Source organism: Antedon mediterranea, chromosome 11 (genome assembly GCF_964355755.1).
Source record: "Antedon mediterranea chromosome 11, ecAntMedi1.1, whole genome shotgun sequence".
Taxonomy (NCBI): domain Eukaryota; kingdom Metazoa; phylum Echinodermata; class Crinoidea; order Comatulida; family Antedonidae; genus Antedon; species Antedon mediterranea.
Window position 1 is genome coordinate 14,392,474 of NC_092680.1, and position 25,824 is coordinate 14,418,297.

Sequence of the window (25,824 nt, forward strand, 5' to 3'; positions counted from 1 at the left end):
CCATAGACCATCAAATCCTTCTCAAAAAACTTTATCATTACGGTGTTAGAGGGATCGCCTATGAGTGGTTCAAGAGTTATTTAACCAACAGATCCCAATTCACCGTGTATAACAATCATAAATCAACAACTAATATAATTCGATGCGGGGTTCCACAAGGGTCCATTTTGGGCCCATTATTATTTATAATTTATTTAAACGATATTGTTTCTAATTCCGATAATTTCTCATTTTATTTATACGCAGATGACACCAACATAGTAGTTTCTGATAAAAATATTAAACAACTCATTACGACAGTAAATCAAGAAGTAAATAAAGTTTCCTCCTGGCTTAAATCTAATAAATTATCACTTAATATACTTAAAACAAATTACATTATGTTTAAAAATAAGCATAGTAGACGACAATATCACAATATTCAAATTATGATTGACAATACTATTATTTCACAGGTCTCTAATACTAAATTTTTAGGCGTAATTATAGATGAAACACTAACATGGTTTAATCACACAGAATATATATCCAATATTATTTCTAAATATACTGGCATTTTATTTAGACTAAAACATGCTCTCGCACCGAATATTTTATTTTCTTTATATCGCACATTAGTTCTCCCATACTTATATTATTGTAATCTTATTTGGGCAGATGCAAACAACTGCAATTTGAAAACCATTCATTTAAAACAAAAGAAAATAATTAGATTCTGTACAAACTCATCCTGGCTGGCCCATACTGCACCCTTATTTTTAAAATTAAAAACTTTAACAATCTATGATATTTATAAATTAAAAAGCAATTTTTATGTTTAATTTTGTTAATAATAATCTACCAAGTAATTTCAATACTTTTTGGGCTAGGGTAAAAGAAACACATTGTCATAATACAAGAACATTAAATAATTTGCGTCCGCATAATTTCAGAACAGACCTGGGAATGAATACCATTAAACGGCAAGGACCTATATTGTGGAATGATATAAGCAATTTTATTAAGAACCAATGTACCTTAAGTTTATTTAAGAAGAAATTTATTCACAGTTTATTATCAATGTATCAGTAATATTATGTTATATTTATATTTAATTAGTAGAGTAACATTATTTAAGTTTACTTAAACAATATATATATACACATATATATGTGTGTGTATGTAAATCTATTACATTTTTTATCTAAAAGATGATATTCAGATTTTATTACCATGTACTAGTAAAAATAAAAATAACTATATGTAATCTTCATGTTAACCTTCTTAAGAAGTAAGTTAAAAATTATCATTTTATGATCAAAAAGAAATATAATATCTAATTTTCTCCTTTATATAAATATATTATTTTATCCAAGGGTTTGCAAACACAAGTGTTCACATGTCTTGTTATGTATTGCACCTTTGTCTTGTCTTTATGTTGTCTGTAATGTCACTGCACTAACGGGTGACCGGCTAACGAGCTTCGCTCTTACGGTTATCCATCCATATAAGTTGTTTATCTTATGTTCATAAATTGAAATGGAAAATAAACTGAAACTGAAACTGAAATAAGTAATGACATATAAGAGAACACATAGTATTAATTATCTTTGATGATACAGATGTCAATGCACAAGTAATGACATCAAAAGAGAACACAAGGTGTTTTCTTTGATAATACCCACAAAATGATGTCAACACAACAAGTAATGACATCCTATAATACAAGGTATTACCTAGATGATACCCACATAATGATGTCAATACACAAAAAGTGATTACATCACATAAAAGAACACAAAATAATGTAGATGATTATGAGACACATAAAATGATGTAAATTACATTATAAATAATTTTTTTCATTTCAAAGGATCCGGCCAGCAGCCTGTCAATTTTACTACTGTTCTTTCTAACTTTAGGGTTAATTTGAATAAAAGTAATAGAAAGTCTGTGTTGTATTGTGTTTTAATAACCGCAAATTAATTTAAAAGGAAATTTGTCAAAGATGAAATGTACTGCCAGTATTTTTCAATTTTAACAAAATTTCATTTTAAATTAATTTGAGGTTATCTGCATATTTGAAGTCTATCACAGTAGCATGTATGCGACAGTAGCTTGGTGGTAGCAGACATGCCATCCAGTCCTAGCTTCTCTGCTGCTGCTTCCAATCCTAAATAATCGAATAACTGAGTTTAGAAATTATGAGTAATAGATACTCCACCCTTGTTTATATCCTGAATTATATTCTAAAGTCATCATCGTCATCATCACAGAGAATATTGACCAGTGTGCATAGACAATTTATTTTCTTTTTTGTGTCATTCTCTATTTTATCCAGGTAGTTTTGGGTCATACCCTTGGTTTCTTTAACTTTTCTCAAATTCAGACGGCTCTTTGCGCTGAGATATCTAGACTAGACTAGAATACTAAAATATAAAGAAAAAAATAATGAAACTGAAGATGTGTGGCTCATCTTTTCTGAACTGTTTTATTTCTGTGATTTCTGTTATTGCATACTAAAAGTTCATGTATTTGTTGTATGAAAAGCAATTATGTTTAAAATTCTGTGTTTACTGTTAATGTATCTCAAAATATCAGGTTGTGGTCCATATCTATTCTCTTCATAATTTATGCAAATGATTTCAATAATATATCTAATGTCATGTCGTCAATGCTGTTTGCGGATGATTCAAGTCTGTTTTATTCACATGATGATGATCCAGATAGTCTCTGTGACATCGTTAATCAAGAACTAAAAAAGGTTACTACTTGGATACATGCAAACAAGCTATCACTAAATATGCTAAAAACCAATTTTATGTTGTTTAGTAACAAATATAGTATGTTACCAAAAGATATTATTTTCAACAATGTTCCTATTAATCAAATAACCAACACAAAATTTCTTGTTATATTTATTGACGACAGACTTGACTGGAAAGCCCATGTTAATTACCTTTGCAAATTATTATCAAAAAATGTTGGCATGATGTATAAATTGAAATCAATATTTCCTCAAAAAGTATTAAATATTTTATATTCTACTCTTATTTTATCGTACTTAAATTATGGTGTTCTTGCTTGGGGAAATGCTTCAAAATCAACTATTACTAAAATTTTATTAATCCAGAAACGAGCTGTCAGAATTATCTCAGGGGTAACTTTTCGTGCTCACACCCAAGATCTCTTTCAAAAAAATAAAATATTAAAAATGGAGGATCTCTATAGATTTAATGTTGGTGTCATCATGTTTCAATTAACCGCCGGACACTTACCACCTATAATATCCCACCTATAATATCCAGTAAATTCACTCAAAATAAACAATACCACACTCACCAAACAAGACAAAAAGATCAGTATCACCTGCCACTTACTCGAACTAGTCTTAAAATGAATACCCTTGTATACACTGGACCTAAACTCTGGAATTCTCTTCCTTTATCTCTTAAAAAATCTCATAACTGTGCTTTGTTTAAACGTCAATTTAAACTATTATTCTTTGTAAATTCTTTTATTATTGATATATTTGATATTTCTTAAATAATTTATATAATCTATTTTTTACTTGTTTTTTTAGTTTTAAACATGTTAAACTTATGTGTTAGTTAGAGAAAAGATATTAGTTTAATTGGTTTTTTTTTTTAGTTTCTAATTATGTTATATTATTTATATTTTATTTGTTTTGTTTTGAGGAGCCTATTCACCACAAGCTTTGCTTTCTTTTAGGCTCCTCCACTTTATATTTATATATTTGTAAAGTGAAATAAATAAATGAAATAAATGAAAATCTGATCCAATTTTAATTATTCTTTGTAGGATACTCCAAAAGTTGACTTCTCCAAAAACAAATGGTATGAAGAAAGCTTTGATTTTTATGATGAAACACTAAAAAATGGAGTGGACAATGGAGATCGGCAAACCTGGTTGTTCTTCAGACTGCTAGCACTTTGCCACACAGTGATGGCGGAACATGGTGATGACGGTAAGATTTACATAGTACCACCATCTTACTAGAAAGCGATTGTACTACAATGGCCAAACCGGCCTAGATCTTGCTTGATTGGCAGTAGAGTTGTGGTTATGGGACAAAGCGTCTGTGATTGGGATGGAACGACATAGTCTGCGTAAATTTTGGACATGTTCAAAATTTACGTGGCAACATCGGGCCAGTCCAGAATGCAGCTTTTACGGCTCCTGATCAGCTGTCATCGTCGTACAATCTCCATTTATGGGGGTCCAACAGGACTCAATCACCTATAATAGAGTAGAACCGGGGCAGAAGCGCCTTTAACTCTGGGTCCTTTTTGGACATGCTAGCGGGCCGTTTCGACTGCATCCATGGCTGTTCAGCACCGATCGCATATGCTGGTACACTGAGCTCACAGCCACTGTCACTGTGTCACAAAGCAGGTCTTGACATGCTGCACAGCCCTGCTACACACGTAATAGAAAAAAGCCAACAAGATAAAAGTTATCACAAATATGACCCAATTTATTTATTATTTTATTGTTGAAAATTATACTTTATAAACAATACAATGACAAATATATTAACATGTGAAATATTTTATTATTAGTGTTCTTTATGTCCTTTAAAGTGATAATGTCCTTTTACTCTGGATCTCGGTCAATACTTGGGGCTTGTTGCATTGTGTTCAGTAGTATTTGCCATCTCTGGGCCAGGATCCCAAAAGAATTTTCCACAACACGTCTTCCCCTTGATATCCTGTAATTCTATATCCTTTCTTGTCTGTCAAGCCCTCTGTAGGAAAAGGTTTCACGAGAAAGGCATCATCCCCTAGGACCCATTGTCATTGGGTAGAAAATGGATTAGGGAAACCAATGGTGCCATAAAGTATACATTCTTTGAGCTCTGATTCAGATTTGTGCATCTGACATGTAACCAACTCCACTACAGTCTATCCAGATAAATTTGTATTGAGCATCTACCAGAGCAAGTAGGACCACAGTGAAGAACCCTTTATAGTTGTGATACAAGGAGCCAGAATTAGCAGCACGTCTTAGTGCCACATGCATGTGGCACATTCTATCTTCTTTGGTATTCTTCAGAAATTGGCAACAATCTTGTGGAGTAGTTGGAAATTTCACCAACTCATTCTTGTATTCTTCTCCTCAGTTTCCAGTTAAGCTTGAGGACTAAGATAATTACCTTTACCTTTTACTTATGGCTTGACAAACTTCAGGAATTATACTGCATATGGAGTACTTGTCTCGTGAAGCCAAGTGTCTGATGGTGATGGCCAGCTCCAAGTCTGGTTATAGACATTTTCTGAAATGTGTGTTTGCCTTCTCAATTCTGGGCCCACTCTTCTTAAAATGTCATCAAACATTTCTGAATCAATTCTCAAATAAATGAAGAATGATGTGGTATCTTCCATTCTGAGCTCTCTCATCAATCTGTCACAATAGCCAAATTCATTTCGTCTTGGTGCAGACAACCATACACGTAACACAATCGCTGTAGCACGGCTGTAGCCTAGTACCTATGTAGTAGAGTATCTAAAAATAGAAATTAAAGCCGATTTACATATCGGGATGGATCGTCATGGTCTCCCTAGATCAGCTTCTAGTGAGATGGAGGTACTACTCATGTGAAAACAATTTAGTTAAAAAATTGTATGAGAAGGTACGATATCTGACCGTACCATCTAGGTACAAGATGGCAAGATGGAGCGTTAAACCATTTGTCGTCTGTCCATGACAAAGAACTCTCATTTTATTTTTATCTTTCAGGAAGCCTAACATACCAAGCACAGTCCCCTGATGAAGCAGCATTAGTTGGTGCTGCAAGGAATTTTGGTTTCACCTTCAAAGTTAGTTTTTAGTTTAAAAAGAAAATTTTTTTTTTCATTTATTTACTATATACTATTGGATCATTTTCTGGTATTGTAATGTGCAAACCTTTTTGTAGGAATTGCATTGTTTCTAGTGTGTTTAAATTCCAACTTGTTTGTTTTTAGTCACGTACGCCAACAACTATCACGATTGATGTTCAAGGAAGGGAAGATACATACGAACTTCTTCAAATCTTGGATTTCAATAACGTACGTAAACGAATGTCGGTTATTGTGAGACAAAATAATCGCATCAAGTTATTCTGCAAAGGTGCAGATAACGTTGTCTTTGAGAGACTGGGTGAAGCGAGCGTCTTTCTGCAAGATGTTACGCAAGAACATTTAAATGTAAGTTTAATAAGATAATACATTGTTGTTGTTGTTATAATTCTGTTACACTATATTTCATACTGAATTGTACTGCTGAGTTATGATTATTTATTATAGTAATTGTAACTATGAGTTGCGACATTGAATTACAATGATGCATTTTATGGTGAATAGCAACGGTGAGTTTGATGAGAGTTACTGCTAAGTTGAACTGAACTCAAGTTGCAGTGTGCTGTTTTGAGTTGCGGTGTGCTGTTTTGAGTTGCAGTGTGCTGTTTTGAGTTGCAGTGTGCTGTTTTGAGTTGCAGTGTGCTGTTTTGAGTTGCAGTGTGCTGTTTTGAGTTGCGGTGTGCTGTTTTGAGTTGCGGTGTGCTGTTTTGAGTTGCGGTGTGCTGTTTTGAGTTGCGGTGTGCTGTTTTGTGTTGCAGTGTGCTGTTTTGAGTTGCGGTGTGCTGTTTTGTGTTGCGGTGTGCTGTTTTGTGTTGCGGTGTGCTGTTTTGAGTTGCGGTGTGCTGTTTTGAGTTGCGGTGTGCTGTTTTGAGTTGCGGTGTGCTGTTTTGAGTTGCGGTGTGCTGTTTTGAGTTGCGGTGTGCTGTTTTGAGTTGCGGTGTGCTGTTTTGTGTTGCGGTGTGCTGTTTTGAGTTGCGGTGTGCTGTTTTGAGTTGCGGTGTGCTGTTTTGTGTTGCGGTGTGCTGTTTTGAGTTGCGGTGTGCTGTTTTGAGTTGCGGTGTGCTGTTTTGAGTTGCGGTGTGCTGTTTTGAGTTGCGGTGTGCTGTTTTGTGTTGCGGTGTGCTGTTTTGAGTTGCGGTGTGCTGTTTTTAGTTGCGGTTTACTGTTTTGTGTTGCGGTTTACTAATTTATGTTGTGGTGTATTATACCAACTTGATTGATGTATCTGTGTAATTGTTATTGGTTAATTTTTGTATTTTTTTTTTTTTTTGTCTTAACAGGACTTTGCAAATGAAGGACTTAGGACTTTGGTTTTAGCAATGCGGGATATAAAAGATGAAGAATACAATGAGTGGAACTTGAGATACCATGAAGCTTCGTATGATTTTTTATTCTCCGTTGTTAATTTTTGTTTCTGAACAAAATTGTTTATGTTTGTAAACTGTATTTCTGATTTAGAAGAAAATGGCATTATATATATAATTTTTAATATTTAACATCGTTATTGTATGTAACAAATTAGTTTGTCAATAATGTTTGAATAAATGTAACATAGTTTAGCAATACAATGGAATTGCGAGAGCGCTTCAATACATAATAAATGAACTAAAATATGTAGCATATTATAAATGCACAACAGACATTATTGTGCCCTAAAGGCTTTGGATTGTAGTGCACTTTATGGCTGAGAAATAAAGAGATATAAATATACTGTACAATAACCAACCAGCAGGGTAATTGCCACATGTGAATGTCAATGGTTTGACAACAAAATCTTTTTAATATATTAAGCCATCGACATTGGTACATTGTTATATCATGAGAAATTTGTAAATTACTATTTTCATGAAAATTGATTTGTATTATTGTGTTGTAGAACGGCACTGAAGGACCGAGAAGAAAAGGTGTGTGCCCTCCAAGAGGAGATTGAGAAGGACATGTTGTTGCTGGGTGCAACAGCAATTGAAGATAAACTTCAAGATGGTGTTCCACAAACTATTGAGAATCTTATCAAGGTACTAATATTGGTACAGCCTCATATATTTGGGGACATTTTCTTCGCCGAATCTGTTTCTTTAATGGTTCTAATGTAGTATTTTTCGAGCTAAAACTAATACAATAATTCATTTTTGTGCAAAACTATTAGTTAGTCACATTTAATTTGAATTTATTTTTTAGTTTATTTCACATTCATCCAACAGCAATATCGCCAATTACAGGAATTTGAATTCAATTGCATGCAGTAGCGTTTATTTCACAAATTTATATTTTTCAAAACAATAACTGTTGTAGTAGCATTGTATATAGGAGACTAACCTGGTTTCAATCACAGTATGCATGGATTACAATCCTTGCTCTTTTGCAGAACCAAACAGTGCCTGCACACCTAATAAATAATCTTTATAGTATAGTGTGCTTGTTTTAGATATTGAAAATATTTGAATAGAGGACAATTTTTCAATTTATAAACTTAGTACAATTAAACATGTTTGCTTGTTTGCTTTCAGCTTGCAGATATATGCTTTAAGCTTGCAGATATCCTGGTTTGTGAATAAATATACTAAAAGATGAGATCATATAAATATTGCGCATCATACAATTGAGAAATAGTTCTGTTCCGTCGTAGGGTGTTAAAGAGTCACTATCCAATTAAAATTGAATATCACTGGCCAGTTTAGATATTATTCTGTGTCTGTTAATTTATATATATGTTTTTCTATAGGGTAATATTAAAGTGTGGGTGTTGACAGGCGACAAACAAGAAACAGCTATCAATATTGGATACTCGTGTCGTCTGCTAACAGACCAGTTCAACGAGGTGTTTGTTATCAATCAAACAGAGGAGGAAGATGTCAAACAAATTGTCTATGACACTCTTGATAAGATTTGTGATACCATGGGGATAAAGAACAAGATGAGATGTGATGAGGATGATATTGTTGATGAGGATGATGACGAAGAAGATGACAAGAAGAATTTGGAACAACTGGCTAGTATCTATAGTTTTGCGATTGTGATCACTGGAGCCAGCTTGGTAAGTTATTATTAATACACTTAAAGGCCATCTGAGGTTGTACAAAACAAAATTTTATGTTAGCCAGTCATTTACTTACACATTCTCAAAACTTACATTTTGCTTAAAATGCTGCCAGAGAGGTAGAGATGGCTGCTAGAAAACTCTTGAACTGTGCATTTTCAGTATTAAAAAAAACGTATCTTAGAACCGCTTTTTTATAGCGCTTTTAAGAGATCGTGCGTAATGCTTAAAAACATTCAAATAGACAACTTTGAAGCATTTTTATATAGAATTTTATAAGGTTTTTTAGAATTATTTTCTGAATATTCAAAAGGTCAATACTTCAATATCAAGGAAATTCAGACTTACTATAGAGGGGTAAACAATCTTTTGTAAAAGCCTATTCCCCTAAATTTGTTTTTTTGCCTTGGCATCTACAGGTACATGCACTGCAAGCAGATATTGAACAGATTTTCCTTGAGGCCGCTTGTTTCTGCAAAACCATAATCTGTTGCCGTGTCACTCCCTTGCAAAAGGCACAGGTCGTTAACCTTGTCAAGAAATACAAGAAAGCAGTGACACTTGCAATAGGAGATGGCGCTAATGATGTCAGTATGATAAAAGGTAACTAGAGACACTATGTTCAATTGAACATGAACTCAGTCACCCATTATGTGCAATCATAACTGAAATGTAATAATACGGTATTATGTTATGTCAATATGTTATTAATTTTCTCCTTTGAAATGATCCATTAATCCTAATGTTGATTGAACCACTTAAAGCACTATAGTCTCTAATGGCATGGACATGTAGGTCCATGGTCTGTCCATGATTTTATGTACCTATTTGTGAAAAAAAATATCCCCTTCCCGACCTTTGATAGAATCTAGCTGTAGTAGTCTTAAGACTTTACTACATCTTATGGCTTGGCTTATGTCTAAGTAAAACATAGTTCCAAACCCTAACCCAATTCACCAATCTATATCTAAATATCTAATATTAAAAGTTATATATATATATTATATCTTATTTAAAAATAATTTTAATTAAAATTAAATGTACATATTTTTTTTTTTTAGCTGCACATATTGGTGTTGGAATTAGCGGTCAAGAGGGAATGCAAGCTGTATTGGCAAGTGATTTTTCATTTGGTCAGTTTCGGTTCCTTGAACGGTTGTTGCTTGTTCACGGACGTTGGTCGTATGTGCGTATGAGCAAGTTCTTGTCTTATTTTTTCTACAAGAATTTTGCATTTACACTCAGTCATTTTTGGTTTGCCTTCTATTGTGGCTTTTCTGCTATGGTAAGTAAAGGATTTGTTTATAAGATATGTATTGTTTGTATGAAATATAATTTTGCTATGTTACCCAACCTAATAATATACTGTATATTTGTTTATGTTAGATTATTTGTTTGATTTCTACTCAAAACAACTCGTAATAAAATAATGTTGTTGGTTCTTCTTTCTAGGCTGTATATGATCAATGGTTTATTACGTTGTACAATATTGTATTCACATCTCTTCCTGTCATAGCCCTTGGGATCTTTGATCAGGTAAGTTTAATATTGACTAAACATATATGTCTGTATAGTCCAGTGGATATGTATCAATAAACATATGTCAGTGTTGGCTATATCATTTGCAGCACTCAATGTTTACAATTGAAAAGCACTACTTACAATATTTCTAAATATTTTGTACAGGATGTTAATGAGGATATGTGTATCAGATTTCCAGCCTTGTATAAACCGGGACAGAAAAATGAATACTTCAACTATTGGGTGTTCACTAAAAGTGTAGTAGCAGGAACGGTCACATCACTTACACTCTTCTTTGTTTGTTATGGTATGTCATCTTGTTGATTTTTATTTTTTACAAGATTTACAATTCAGAGCGAATCGACCTTACAATTAGGAGAAACTAAATGTTTGTTTCCTAAATTTTTACTCCAGGTAATAGCACTATTGCTATTAATAATAGATAACAGTAACTGTCTATATACAAATGTTTCTAAGCATTTATTTATTATTTATTTCCACTTATTTATTTTGAGAGGGTAACCCTTCTAGAGAAACAGTTTTCACTACTCAGTTCTCTAGCAAGTTCCAAATTAAAGAGCTTGTCTGGTACAACATTATTATATTTGGTATACACAACTTTACAATTATTCTAATTGAAAAGTGTACAGCTATCTACTTTACTTCAACATACTATTATGTATTATCTTGTTTTTAGGAACCTTTTTAGATGTGGTGAACCCAGACGGTACACCAGCAGGTTCACAGACTACCTTTGGATGTGTTCTGGCTACCATGTTGGTTTTGGTTGTAAACTTCAAGGTAATTAATATTTATGCTTGCATAATAATTGTTGGCGTCCAGTGCGGATAAGAGTAATAAAACTAGTTCAAATTTAGTTACTTGTCTTTTTTTTACAAATAATTAGAATTGTCAAAACATGTTATTTACTGTTTCAATAAAGAGACAGAATTGGTATATTTTAACCATCAACCCAACTGCACTGTCCATGTAAAAGTGAAATAAAAATAAAGAGTGCAATTTTAGTTGATGACAAACTGTGAATTGTACCTGACAGGCAAGTAATAACATGTTTTTGTTATGTTTAGATGGCAATGGACACAGCATATTGGACAGTATTCAACCACGTCTGTATCTGGTTAAGTATTATTTCCTACTGGATTGTAGTCTTCATCATGTACAGCGACCTCATGTACGAGTTCTTCTTTGCCATCTTCACGTTTGTTGGTTCAGCACGTGTTATGTGTACAATGCCAACTTTCTGGTTTAGTATGCCTCTTGTATGTGTAATATTACTTATGCCTGTAGCCGGTAAGCGTGCCATTGCGATGGACGTCGCACCAACACTTGCAGAGAAAGTGCGCATTCTACAACAGCAAGAAGCAATCCAAGCTAAGGAAGATAAAGACAATGTTGTTGAACTTAAGGCGTTCAAGCGTACAGATGATGAAGGCAGTATAAATGGTAAAGTTACTAAAAAGGACAAACCTAGAGGTCATAAAGATTCCATTCGAGAGGATGGTATCAGTAGAAGGCGCCCTCAATCTGCTGGCTCTGGTTATGCGTTTTCGCACCAAGAAGGTTTTGGTAGAATGATCACGTCCGGTACAATTCGCGACAGTCAAAGGCGGAAGAAAGGAAGAGAAAAGAACGGAACAGCATCTTCTACCGAACGTCGTAAGTCTAGTGCAAATAGCAGAGACACAGATAGTGGACGTGGGTCTGCATTAAAGGATGAAGAGCTCATTGTATAAGAAGCAGCAATCCCATGAGGCTTAGGGAATAAATGAAAGTTATATCAGGAATTTTATATGCACTTGAATAGAGAATATAATGCAAGTTTATAGAAGATCCCTATATTCAAAGTATAACATAGTAACCAAGTTTGGTTTTATAATAGATATTTTTTGACGGGTTTGAAACAAAGAGAAATAAGCACAAAGTGTAGTGCTGTTTCATCAGCATACGCCGAAACAATACTATATTTCTACATTGTAATATTAAGTTTCCATTGGTGTATATTTTGTTTTATTGTGTATAGTTTGTACAGCATATTCAACATTTCTATATACTGTAGTGGGTAGTGAATGTTTATTAAGTTTTTAAAAGAACAAAATCTTTGTTTTAGAATTTTAAGATACTTTACTATGTACATTTTGGGGCGACTATATTATTATATAATTATTTTAGTAGAAAACTATTTTTGTACTTATTATTTGTTCTTTTGTTAACTTTTAATGTAATATTTCATATAGACTATGTATTGTGTTCTTAAATAGAAATTGGATGTGTAATATTTAGATATAACAACTTGTTATATACTGGGATAAATAACATGACTAATATTTATTACTGAAGACATTTTGGTGATGAAATAGAAAATAAATGTATTGTTGTGGTTTGTTGATAATAGGATCAGACCATAATAATGGTCAAATTCATTGAATTTTGTAAACAGAAATTTACCAAAGCACTTGTATAGGTTATTGTGTATAGATATATTATGTTTTTTTTGATAGATCAGAGATGAAACAATTTATTAGAGGCTGCATAAATATTTCACGTTATTTGTCTTTACACACTTTGGTTTACTGCTATGCTCACACATCCCTGTCTTTATACTATGTGTGTTCTGTTTCCTGTTTACAATTGGCCATACATATTTGCATATTACCAGGTATGATAATATTGTTTTTAAATAAACATAATATATACGGAAGATCACAATTTATGAGCTGCAAAAATGATTAATTATTGATTAATTGCAAAGTTAGATGAAATACATTATACTCTACAGATTTGTTGTTAAAATTCACAATCAATGACAGGTTTAGCATTTGTTAAAATGATTAAAACCAATATAAACAGGAATGTAACAAATACAATTGGCTATGTTCTTAATCTGGTTGGGGTGGGGGAAAAGGGTGTGGGGTGGGAATATGACATAAAAATCTTCTGATAAAATACTAATTGCTTGGTTAGATTTAGCCTTTAGTTCCCTTATCTGCTTTGTGCTCTTAATACTCAGTTCATTGTGTTGCATTGTCGAGGCTACTGTAGTACTGTATGTCTCAAACTTTTCCCCATATGAATATAATAATCGCACTGCAAAGTACTCTCGATAAACATGAGCAAAATCTTGCTGCATAACTAAACTGAGAAGAGGGAACAATGCAAGAATTTTATTAAAAATTCACTTTTTATTAACCAACAATTCTCTACAATAGTTGTATTCTATTTTTATACAGTATGTTGCCTATGTTGTAATAAGGATAGTTCATAAAATATAGTATGACTGCCAATTCACCCTGTAACATTCAGTTCCTTCTTCATCTCTGACAAACATAAATGAAATGCATTTGTTGAATATTTAGTTTCTTCCACATATCATGTGCCTTAAGGACCAACAAATCAGTTGTAAACCAAAAGTAAGATTAAGAAGATTAATACAATGCATGTTTCTAGTCAACACATTATTCTGTTATGATTATTATTATTACTGTAAATCATTGTAGATTAATAGACATTATGTAAGATCATAAAGATGCAATTATTATTGTATTTATAATTATTATATTAACATTAACTCAACAGGTATAGATTCCACACTGCATTAAAAAAAAAAAATATCATAATATTGTGATGGTTGTAAATCAAAATGGACACCTTTGCGCCAACCAGTACATGGTCTCAGTCACTGAAAACTACCTATATAAATAATGTAGTGAGCTGAGAGCAGTACAGTGTGGAATTTTGTCGATTAGTTTAATTTAAATGCCACATAATGCAGTGCAGTAGTTTGTTAGTATGGTTACATTCCAGCATGTATTATATAACAATGGCAACAATTGCTTGGTTAATAATGATTAAGAAGGTTTAAAAAAGTTGTGACCTGTCCTATGCACAAACTTTTTTTTCATATTTTGTCATAATAGACATGACGTTTTGAATTCTGCTAAAAATGTGATGTGCCCATATGGACATGATGATGCCATATCACTACCATATTTAGGCACATCACTACCATATTTAGGCACATCACTACCATATTTAGGCATATCACTACCATATTTAGGCATATCACTACCATATTTAGGCACATCACACTTTATTTTGACATGTGATTTATTTGTCGACACATCCCATACAATGCAGTGTGCCAACTTAAAATTGTTAAAAAAATGAGAACTTACCGACTGTAAAATGCAAAAGTTGAATTTATGGTCAGTATTTTGTTCTTCTTTTGAAGATTACAAGGTAAAAGTTACATAATTCTATATATTATATTTATAAATACTTTTATGATACTGCAGTATATATAGTTTGTTATGTTATATAATATTTTCTTTTAGATCATTTTGTCAATATTGTTTGTAAACTATTTCTCTTCTTGCCTTTACTGATTTTTAAACTTATTTAAACATTTTAATAATGCATACATATTTAGAATTACAACCCATTTTCTTTCTCGAGGTTGAATTGTAAATATTTATTTTATAATAAAATGTTAACTTCTTCAGTCCTGGCAGATGTGCTTGCTTTATTATTTTATGTATATTACAGATTAATTTATTTAAGTTATGTTTCATTTTGCTACATAAATCCATAAACATCTACAACTAAAGAATCAACACCTAAACCTTGTGTACAGTGTTTGAACAGAAAACCAGTCTGCATACATTTTTGTAGTCTGAAATAATTTGTAGAGATGATTCCTAGATAACAAATGTAATTCAGATTGTAATATTATTAGGCTACTATGAAGTTAGCAGCTGAATAGTCCATAGAAAATGAAGATAAGATAATACGTATGAAAGTATATATACACAAATTGCTAGATTCAAGGACTTATTTTTATACTAGTCATAGACATATAATTTCCACTATCTTTGCATCATGGTAATGTTTCAATAATAATAATAGTATTTTAAAATATATTTTATGAACACCCTGTGTTTTGATGGTGTAATTTTATTTTTGACATTTTAAAGCTCATTCCTAAATCCTTGCCTTGCATATACAGTGCAGATTTTGTTTAGATGGAAATAAAGACAAATAGTTATGTTTTGTTTCACTTATTCTTATTACCTGTATTTATGTAATTGATGATTTAATTTGCTCGTATATTTTACATATTGTGTTGTAGATAATTTCATTCATAATAAACATTCAAACATAAATAAATTTGATTTCTAGTGGGGTTGCTCATTTATGTTAGTTGGGACATACTGTCTAATTTATTCATTACCAGACCAAAAATTTATACATTCAATTTGAGATTGAATTGCAGTTTGTTGAAATGCAAAAAAAAAAAAAAAATTGGCTTTTGTAGTTTTGTTGGGTCATCAAATTATTCTATGACAAAAACCATTATCTTAAAACTGACTCACTGCTTTGAGAAGAGGTGGTCACTAACCATGGATGGTCACTTTGGGTTGTAGTCACTTTTAAGGAGGTGGTAGCAAATACAATGGGTGGTCGCTTGCGAGATATGGCCAATTTAAGGGTGTGGTCAATTTCGAGATGTGGATAGACTGACAGAGCAAGTAAAGAGATGCATTTGCAAAATTTTAATAGACAAAAGTTTTGTAAATCTACATTTGCTGGTGATATAGTAGTAATTAGCTGTGAGGCAATTTTTATTACTATTTATTTATTTATTTCGGTATAAAAATATAATACAACTTAGCTTGAGCTTACTTAGAATGAGCTTTAAAGTGAGTGAGTGGCCGAGCAGTTAAGACAGTGGAACCGTAATTACGTAGCCATAACATCGGCAAGGGTTCAAGGCTCACTCACTCCATGGTTCTGGTGGTAGAACGAGTCTTCTCGGATCATAAGGACTATAAACCGTAGGTCCAGTGTACACAACTAGCTCGTGTGCACTTTAAAGAACCTAGTACATCTTTCGAGACGAGTAGGGGGTTACCCCGGTGTACTAGTACATCACAGCCACTGATCACAAACTGGGCCCTCTGGGAGATCAGTCTTTGACTGAAGAGGTCACCCAGTATAAAAATAAACTACCTAACTAAAAGCTGTTGACATTAGCTGGTGTTGATTTTGAATTTACTACATTAGCTGTTGGTGTTCCTGCAATAGCTGGAGGTTTATACTACATTCTAGTTCTAGGATAACTGGCGATTTCTAAATTAACAGGCTGCAATCAGCACTCCTAGTTTCGCAAGAGTTCCTCTAGTTTCACTTGACATGCCAAAGGCAAAGTGCATAAAAACATTTGTATAAAAGACAACCATTATTATTATATATCATTAAATGTTCCAGAATAATTTAAGATAATATTTATTGGTCCATCATAAAATATGTTGGAAATTCATTTGACAAATGGCGTACACATACAAATAAAAAATTAAAACTTTAAATAAATACTGTATATATTAATATTAATCGTCATAGATTATCACATCCATTTCGCTTATCTGTGCCCGATTTTGCCTCAAATTTAAATATTTCCTATCTCAACCAATTATCTTTCTCATGAAAAAAATTTTTTCATTTTGATGATATCGTCACGGCAAAAAATTTACGTAGGCCGCGTAATTTCACCTACACCGTATATTTAATTATATAGATCTTCAGAATTAAATGTGACCTTGATGTTTTAACGTATTATAAAAGCTGCTGGGATGAAGATATGAATTCATATAAAAATTGTGCGGCCTATCGGATGTTGTGACGTTATCATATTTTTTATTTATCTCTTTCGTCAAAGTTATACAAATTTAAAAGACATCGCACCGCACTTCTACATGTCGTTTTTTCGAATAGCTTTCTTATTTGTTTTATATTTTTTTGCTTAAATCATTTTTCCTTTCAATTTTATTTATGCTCAGAAAATAAAAGAAATGCATTAATTCACAAAATCATACAGTACTTTAATGACCTTGATACATAATATATAAATTTATTGCTAGATACATTATTATTATTAAAATGTCAACAAAAGCTAGAATAGTGTAAATGCTTCATTGAAATATAGGAAAGTTAGACTTGATTTTTGCATGACAAGAGTATTGCTTGGGTACTGTATATCTAAGCTTTCATTAGAAAGCTGAATCAGTGGATCTGTCCAGACATTTACATGTATAAATACATCGTTCTACTCCCAGTGCAATCTCAAATAAATATACCCTGTAGTAAACTTGTTTTAAATACGGGTAAAATTTCAATTTGAAAATTATAATTTTGGCCATATTATAAACTGCCTTAATGTATGTGCCGTTGTACCTTGTGTATTGTGAATTAACAATATCTGGAAGAATGGTAATATGTGAGTATGAATACAGTAATCAAACTATGCCTGCACTATTTTACAATGATGAACAATATGATCCATAAATTCTTATACATTCATTTGCATAAAAGTCAGAAATCAAAATATATTATAATATTGTGAAACTAAACAAATAAATCATGGTAATAGTATTCAATATGGGGTTGAGCTTAAATGTATCGAGTCCAACATGAACTATATTGCATGCATTCTACATTGAATTCACCAATTAATTAAGTTAATTCAGCTTCCTATAACACCAAAACAAATTAACAACTTTTTCTAACAAACAAATATTAATAACAAATACAAGTTTGTCTGAAAAGAAACCTAATATTATTTACAAATTAAAAACGGTAGTGTAGTTATTTTTAAAACTTTTACTGACAGAAGAAAATTCTCCATATCACATATGGAACAATATTTTAACCTTTTGAGAATCTGAACAATTTACACAAATTTCAATGTGTGCAATCATTTTCCACTGCAAATTATGCTCAATTTGAAAATATGATTTAATATATACGTTTATTTTATTTCCAATGTCATATATAAATCTGTCCATAATTGATAGCAATTATATTAACTAAAAAATGATGTAATAATAAATATTTTTTGTATTAAATCATTATATACATTTGTAAATGTCCTTACACCAGATTTGGTCAAATTTATTGAAACAATTAATGCATGCATATTTTGGTCAACATCCGTCAGTGTCAGGCAGATTATAAAATCTAAATACTGTTACATGAAAGTGTATGCCTGAATTATTTCACGACATTTAGATATAAATGAATAATAATATAAATGTTGTTATGGTTACTAATATTTTATGCTTTGACAATACCACAAACATTGTTGTCCTTGAACCATACACAAGATTCATTTGAAACGTTTAATCTATGTTTTGTATCTCAGCAATTAGTCATTTACAAGCTCCACCCATATTTACATCAACTTTGGCACAGCTAGTCTGGTTGCATCTCATGTGGCAAGGAAATTAAGGGTGGTACAAAATGACTGTTCAAAATATAATTGTTCCTACCTCCAAACACTAGAGGGTGTTATATAAATATTCTTATTTTACCTTATGAATGCATGCAGTGCAAATTTCAACAGAGAATACTTGTTCATGTCCCAATAGAAAGCATATTCATCACTTTTGCATACATAGTTTCAGTTTCTTAACACAGTAGGCAAGGCTTATAATGTTGAGAAATAATAGGGAGGTTTCACAACGCTACAAATATGGAAAACGGATAAGTCACAAAAACGTATTTGTTTTCATAAGCCAGTAAAACTATGTTTCGCATGGCAACAAAATATTGAAGGTATAATCCAAACTATGGCAGCGGTAAATTTGAAGGAAGTTCATGTACGTGTTGCCTGCTGGGCGAGTGAGAACTTTAACATCTCATTCCCTACATTTTTTAGATCTAATTTAAGGTCACAAACTACATTTAATGAAAAAATAAATACTATTGGTCCTTTTCAGATAACTTTTTTCGTCTTTAAATGGGTAAAAATGTGAGGGGATTCTAAAAATTTTAGCATGCGGATTGATATTTTTGTTTTCCTTCTGTAATTCACCCACTTTTCGATCGATCGTGAGGCCAAAACAAATGGAAGACTCTTAACTTTTCAGCGAAAATACTGGGTTTCCCCCAATTTGTATCATAGGAGTCTGGCAAAAACAAAAAGATAATTAATGCAGCAACTATACGACGTCAGGCTAGGCCTATAGCTACCGTACGATGTTCATATGTTACCGATGTTTACCAGCTAGGCCTACAAAACTAAACTAAGCTACTGTAGGCCTAAAGACGGCCCACAAGAAAACAATCCCCGCGAGCTACTTTGGTAGTGCATTGTTTCTCTTTTTATCACAATTTACCATAAAACGTACATTTAAGACAAGGAATGACCTGGTTTAATGTTTTTAAAGTAATATATGCATTATTTTTACAAAACATCACAAATTGTAGGAAATGAATCTTTAAAAACTGATAAAAATTGCCTTTTTAGTCAATGTAAAAAAAAATAGATCAAACCCTATATTCGTTTTTTACTTACAAATATGACTGATGATATCTGGCAACATGAATATGCTTTGTAAATATGAAATGGGGATCAGCTCAAAGTTTAACAAATGTGTGACGTTTCTGTTTTCGTTTTGTTTCATATTTGTAAGATTGCGAAAACCTCCCTATTGGTAAAAACCGATCCCTATATTAACATTAAATTGAATACAATGTCAATATGATGATATATGATGTAAGCCTGCATCATGAGGAAGCAATAGATTGCCATGAGTTGCATTCTGGGATATTATCATTTCCCTCACTCTGTTGCAACATGTTAATAATAGCTAATTTGAGACCTTGTGCAAGTTGATTGGCTGTGTATGGCCTGCCTAGAGGTGGTACATGAATGAAAGCAGCAGACCCTTGGTTAGGTTTATCATGTATATGATACAGCGATGTGTAGTAAATAAAGTCACATAAATATCTGAAAAAAAAAAACAAAAAACAAAGCATGCAATAATAATTCACATTTCTAGTGCTCCAGACTTGCAAGAACAGCATGGAAGCATTGTGATCAAACAACTGGAAAACCACCAACATTGAGAATGTTGTAGTTCTATGATCAGACTACTGATTAAATTGGTTACAACATGGACCCCATTTACACTTCATCAACGATTTATTAGCCGGCTTTTTTTTTAGCCCGCAATGTGTTTACACTTACCCAAAAAGTCGGCCCCGGGCCCCTACTATTGTGTTTACACTTGCTCTCGGGGAAGAGTGCTCGATGATACAATTACGCTAAATACACGTCATACCCGCTCATGTGTGCCACCAACTGTTTTAAAAAGTTAATATTATTAAGCGTTGTCGATTTACGCTAGGCCTATCAAACTTTATAAAAAAGAATCAAATAACGATATTTAATATTTATTTTAATTAACCTACCTCTGATGTCGCAGTAGATTGTAGATTCATTTTATGATCGCGAGTGTTTACACTATACGAAGTGCCGGCCCGAAGCCTGCAATTGCCGGCCCGAAGCCTACTCTAGACTAGGATCAAAATGTGTAAATGGGGTCATGGTTGCAGTATATTATGGTAACCTGTAGCCGTTCTCTGAAGCAAAAAAATCGCTATGCCTTCAGATTTGTCTACTTGTGACATCTGATAGATAGTGCATTTGGTTAAAGGGCTATGTATGCCATGTTTAAAAGGTTTCTGGCATACCCATTGTCTGGGGATATTTCATTTCAAGTTGAGACCCCAGACATAACATTACCTTCCAGGATTGTGTGACACAACTGATTTGACTGGACATTCTGATATATTTATATTGTGACATATATATGACATCTTGATACGGCTTTCTATATGATGAGGACCATCTTCCTTACAACACTAAAATACCAAAATAATCAAAAACATTACTATGAAACCATCCCTGTAAACAGAATACACCATCCCTCTGTGTTTAAAATTCCTGGGGCTGCCTTGTACAGTGGGTTGTATTTTTTCAATTTAATATTCAAATGTTTGTTAAAATAGCAGCTTGTGTTTGGTTGTTTAAATAATTATAATAAAAGAATACTTTATGTATGAAATAACTTGAACATCTAAAAGTGTATTTTGTATAAAAAAATTAAAAATATAAAAGAGCTTGTTTGCTTCTATTAATATCATTGTGAAAGAGTACTTTCGACAAATTGTTTTCGAATGATATTTTAAAAAAATAACAGCAATATTTTCCTACCATATTTCTAGGTATCATAAACCTGACATCGGGTTTATCATAAGTGCCATTGTGTGCTTGTTGTTCCAATGTAAGCTCAGTGGCTATGCCTGACACTCCAACATGAACCATAAGCTAAAGATACATAAATAGTATAATTATTATAATCATAATTATTACATTTCATACATTTAATTGCTGTCTCAATGAAGGCATCGTCCTAATATGGAAAGAGTTCAATAGTTGTATTCATAAATCAAACATTACAGTAATTCAAATTAAAATATTTTTTTTTAGTTGTATAGACTTCAATAATCATACTTCTATCTGCAATTTTGTTATATTTATTGTATTGTTAACAATACAATAACTACTTCATTTACATTACAAATTTGATATAGCCCTCTTAGAAGGAAACCATTATCAAAAGCGCTGTACATTGAAATTATGTTCCATAAACTTATTGGAAAAGAAACTACTTCAACGCTATCTTCAAGAATGCTGGATATGCCGCCCTAAATATTTGTTTGAGGACATTTGTCAATAGATTTGCTCAAAGCACTGACTTTAATTTGCAATTTACAGTTACAAATGTCAATTTCTATAATTCATTCATATTATATGATTTTTTATTTTGATTTGATTTATTTCGAAATATCCATAAAATATATTTCAGATATTTCAGATAATATTTATTTAGATAATAATGAATGAATATATACAAAATAGAAAAAAGATATTAAAGTGAACATAGATAAAGCAGTAATTGGTAGTCATTATTATCATGGATCCCTTCTAGAAGTTAAAAACTTGTCTCGTAGGGACCCACAACAAAACACATTACTAAAAAAATAAAAATAACCTAGAATATATAATTAAGGATAAAAAATTACAGTATAATAACATAACTAACATCTTCTTTATAAAAATTATTTAAATTATATTTCAATAGTTTCATGATAATTAAAAATGAAATAACTACCGATATTCTAATAATAATGTACTACAGTAGGTTAATAAAAGTTTTGAAATGTACTCTGTACAGCTGCATTTAGTTCTTGAGTGGCACTGATATATCCTAGTTATTCTTATAACTTGTGCTTTTAGGTTATCTGGCATTATTATGAGTTAATTTACAGGTTGCATTATGTTCTTTACAATGTGTTAGGCAAAGCTTAAGTTTTAATTCATTTAAAAATACATGGTGAATACTGTGTTTTTATGTGTGAATTTATATATAAATATTTTTTTAATACCAGTAATGAAATAATGTGGTTTGTTTTGTGATTTTCGAAAAGTAAATGACAACATACAACAGGCTGGTGACATTGCCATAAAGCTGGTACAATTTCTGTGACAGTCTGATATTCAACTGGAATCTCCTCTACCACTAAGTTAATGTCTGGTTGTATCCCAAGACTTGTTAGTTCCTTTACAGCTTCCCAGCTGGCGTTAATCTTATGGTCGCCAAATGGGCCAAATCCTATCAAGGAAACAAATTAAAACATAATTTAACTAAACAAGATCATGGAAGTTATTTCTCGATTTCACAATCTTTCCACTATCAAAATTTGATGGCTGATTGATAATCAACAACTACTATTAAATACCAGCAAGGATTGGTAATATTACCAAGACTAAACATGAAGAAAAATGGTCAGAAATTCACCATAACTGATTTTAAAAGAATATAAATCTTATTTTGTTTGGATTGTGCTCTATCTTCAGCTAATGGGGCGGTGCGATTTGAAACAGCGCAAGCATTTTCAATTATATGATAAAACCAGTTGCATACATTATTAATAAAAATGTGTATTATTCCATAGAGAGAGGGGATCCAGTCAAGTCACCCTATCGCCAAGTCACCCCATCACAAAGTTGCTCCATCACAAAGTCTCCCCAACCAAAAGTCGACCCAATACAAAGTCACCCCATAGCCAAGTCACCCCATCACAAAGTTGCCCCAATACAAAGTTACCCCATAACAAAGTCTCTCCTTTAATGTTGTTACAATAGTTTAAATTCAAATATCATATTTTATTTATTTGTTGTTGCAAAGTATGGAAAATAGACTAGCTAGACAAAGAAGTATTCTATTAATTTAATCATCAGTTCCGTTTGATATCGGTTGCGTTTTATTTTGGTCGTGCTAAATTTTGTATACATTATGAATATGTATCTCCTATTAATTACTGTATACAAAATTTGTGTTTTTATTCTATTTTACAGGTTTCAATGAAGTAATGTGCTTTTTGATCCCCGGTCACCAGAAACACGTAGCAGAAGGTGCAGCTCCGATTGGTTTCAGAAATGAGTCGCCTTAATCATCATCATAATAATGATCATTTCATTTCAACTCTCATGTCGGGCATTTATCAAATTTTAAATTAAACTAGACAATGAAAAGGTACACGAACGTACGACGTAAACGCATGCATGTACACATCATTTTTACAATCATTTAAATGGAACCAATAATTTGGTGCATATAAAATTTAAAAAAAAGGCGTAGCCTACGTTTTCTATATAATATTTCACATTTAAATAATTATGTACTGTTACCGAATATTATACTCTTAAACTATGTTTGCAAATTGTCAGTTTTGAATGCACATGTTATGCGCGATTTGAACGATTTGCGCAATTTAAAATTGCGCAAAGAATTCTTGCGCAATTTCAAATTGCGCAATCAACTTGCGCAATTTTAAATTGCGCAAGAAAATCCTTGCGCAATTTCAAATTGCGCTGCACAATTTGTAAATTGCGCAAGATAGTTCTTGCGCAATATGACACCTTTGCGCAATTTGAAACGAACTGTTTATTATTTTTTTTATTGTACTTATTTGTTGTTGAGAATGGTACCGAAAGGTCGATCTTTTTTGTCATTAAATTTAATTTTTAAGTTAAATAGTAAACGTCTAATAATTCGTAATAATTATTGTTTCTAAAAAAAATCCAATCGTTATTAGTCTTATTAATCGTCATTAGTACTGATATTTGAATTGAAATTATTATCTATTGGTATTTATTTATGCCTTCTCCTCATATTATGTGTGAATATGGTATTTTATAGAACCATTTGGAATTCGAGATTTTTTTTATTCGGAAAAAAAAATTCGGGAGGGAGGCTCCCGGGAGAGTAAGGAAATGCGATATTATCTTCAATTTTGAATCATTCTTAGAAATTACTAAAAAAGTATGGGTGTGCATGATTTCACAATCTGTCGAAAAACCTTGCGCAATTTGCAGATTACTTGCGCAATTTAATACGTTGCTTGCGCAATTTGAAACACATTCAAATTGGGCAAGGAATTTTTTGCGCAAGAAAATCCTTGCGCAATTTCAAATTGCGCAAATCGTTCAAATCGCGCATAACACACACATCTAGACCTGTAAAAATAAAAACAATTTTATTTATAGTAATAGATATTATCGACCAATTAAAAAATATCTACACGGTCAAAATAATCTAGATCATTTTATCGCAAAAAAAATTTAATACGACAGAATTTCAACTCAACCGATATAATTATAAAAATCGGCAGAGGTTTCCCCTGGTGAGCTAGCACATTTAGTGTTACGGCACAATATTACAACAGGGCTTCCTCTCATTATGGGAGTGTTGCCGATGTAGTGCGAACTAAAACTTCACAGCAAGGCTTCTCCTTTTATGCCTACACGTGTTATTTTGTGTTCAAATTCCGCAAGAATATTATTGAGCAACTTTACGCACTTTTTAAACTACAGTATTTTAATTAGGGGCGACTTTGTATTGGGTCAACTTTGCGTTGAAAACAATTTTGTTTTGGGCAACTTTGCAAAAATGGTACGCCAGCCAGTTTTTCTTACCTACTACTCTAGGCCTAGCCTAGGCCCCTACTAGGCCCGGGACGGGTCTAGGCCTAGTCTATTTAGGCCAAGTAAGGTAGCCTGCTACATATCTAGCTAGACTAGCTAGTCTAGGCCTAACTAGGCCTGGCGTACCTAGGCATAGGCCTAGGCTAGGCATCCCTACCTAGCCTAGTAGGGGGACTTAGGCTAGCTAGCTAGGCTAGGTCAGACTCATTTAATAATCAATTCAAGAACAAATCCTTCCGAAATAATATTTTTACCAGTAACTAAAACGGTTCGTTTATCAGGCATATCTGTGTAGTTTAATAAACGACAATCTGAGAAAAGTTATTTTGTTGAGGAGTTTTTAGAGAGCTGTCACAAAAAAGACGACAACCTATATAACCTTCCACTTCTTTTGTTTCTTGTTTTTATTTTTGTTATGATTTATTCATTTGACCTCTGTGTCAACTTAGCCTCTATACTGTAGCTCTCTAGCTAGGCCTAGAGTAGTACTCTGTAGATGATCGTTGAGAACAATC

The 25,824-nt window shown here is 32.4% G+C and overlaps 2 protein-coding genes across 7 annotated transcripts in view; one reads left to right on the plus strand and one right to left on the minus strand.

The window, feature by feature from the left end:
* The window catches only part of LOC140062713 (probable phospholipid-transporting ATPase IM), a 43,836-nt gene extending 28,238 nt beyond the window's left edge, over positions 1 to 15,598 (plus strand). For all 5 annotated transcript variants that reach the window (XM_072109026.1, XM_072109030.1, XM_072109028.1 and 2 more), the window contains 12 exons: positions 3,802 to 3,967; positions 5,740 to 5,819; positions 5,967 to 6,188; positions 7,121 to 7,218; positions 7,717 to 7,855; positions 8,563 to 8,874; positions 9,297 to 9,480; positions 9,939 to 10,162; positions 10,330 to 10,413; positions 10,564 to 10,705; positions 11,096 to 11,199; positions 11,487 to 15,598. In XM_072109026.1, coding sequence (XP_071965127.1) covers positions 3,802 to 3,967; positions 5,740 to 5,819; positions 5,967 to 6,188; positions 7,121 to 7,218; positions 7,717 to 7,855; positions 8,563 to 8,874; positions 9,297 to 9,480; positions 9,939 to 10,162; positions 10,330 to 10,413; positions 10,564 to 10,705; positions 11,096 to 11,199; positions 11,487 to 12,152 — 2,421 coding nt within the window. In that variant the 3' untranslated portion in view covers positions 12,153 to 15,598. The remainder of the gene's footprint in view (positions 1 to 3,801; positions 3,968 to 5,739; positions 5,820 to 5,966; positions 6,189 to 7,120; positions 7,219 to 7,716; positions 7,856 to 8,562; positions 8,875 to 9,296; positions 9,481 to 9,938; positions 10,163 to 10,329; positions 10,414 to 10,563; positions 10,706 to 11,095; positions 11,200 to 11,486) is intronic.
* Positions 11,661 to 25,696, minus strand: LOC140062714 (pyroglutamyl-peptidase 1-like). Of its 2 annotated transcripts, XR_011847524.1 has the most exons (6): positions 25,564 to 25,696; positions 22,765 to 22,934; positions 21,473 to 21,586; positions 21,002 to 21,120; positions 19,769 to 20,203; positions 11,661 to 11,790 (listed from the first exon to the last, which is right to left on the minus strand). XR_011847524.1 is itself a non-coding variant. In XM_072109031.1 (5 exons), the coding sequence occupies exons 1-5, from the start codon at positions 25,592 to 25,594 to the stop codon at positions 19,981 to 19,983; spliced, it is 657 nt and encodes a 218-aa protein (XP_071965132.1). In that variant the 5' UTR covers positions 25,595 to 25,696; the 3' UTR covers positions 17,308 to 19,980. The 2 variants fall into 2 exon arrangements, 1 of the variants encoding a protein (XP_071965132.1); XM_072109031.1 differs by lacking the exon at positions 11,661 to 11,790 and having other exon boundaries at positions 17,308 to 20,203.
* Positions 25,697 to 25,824: the final 128 nt, after the last annotated feature.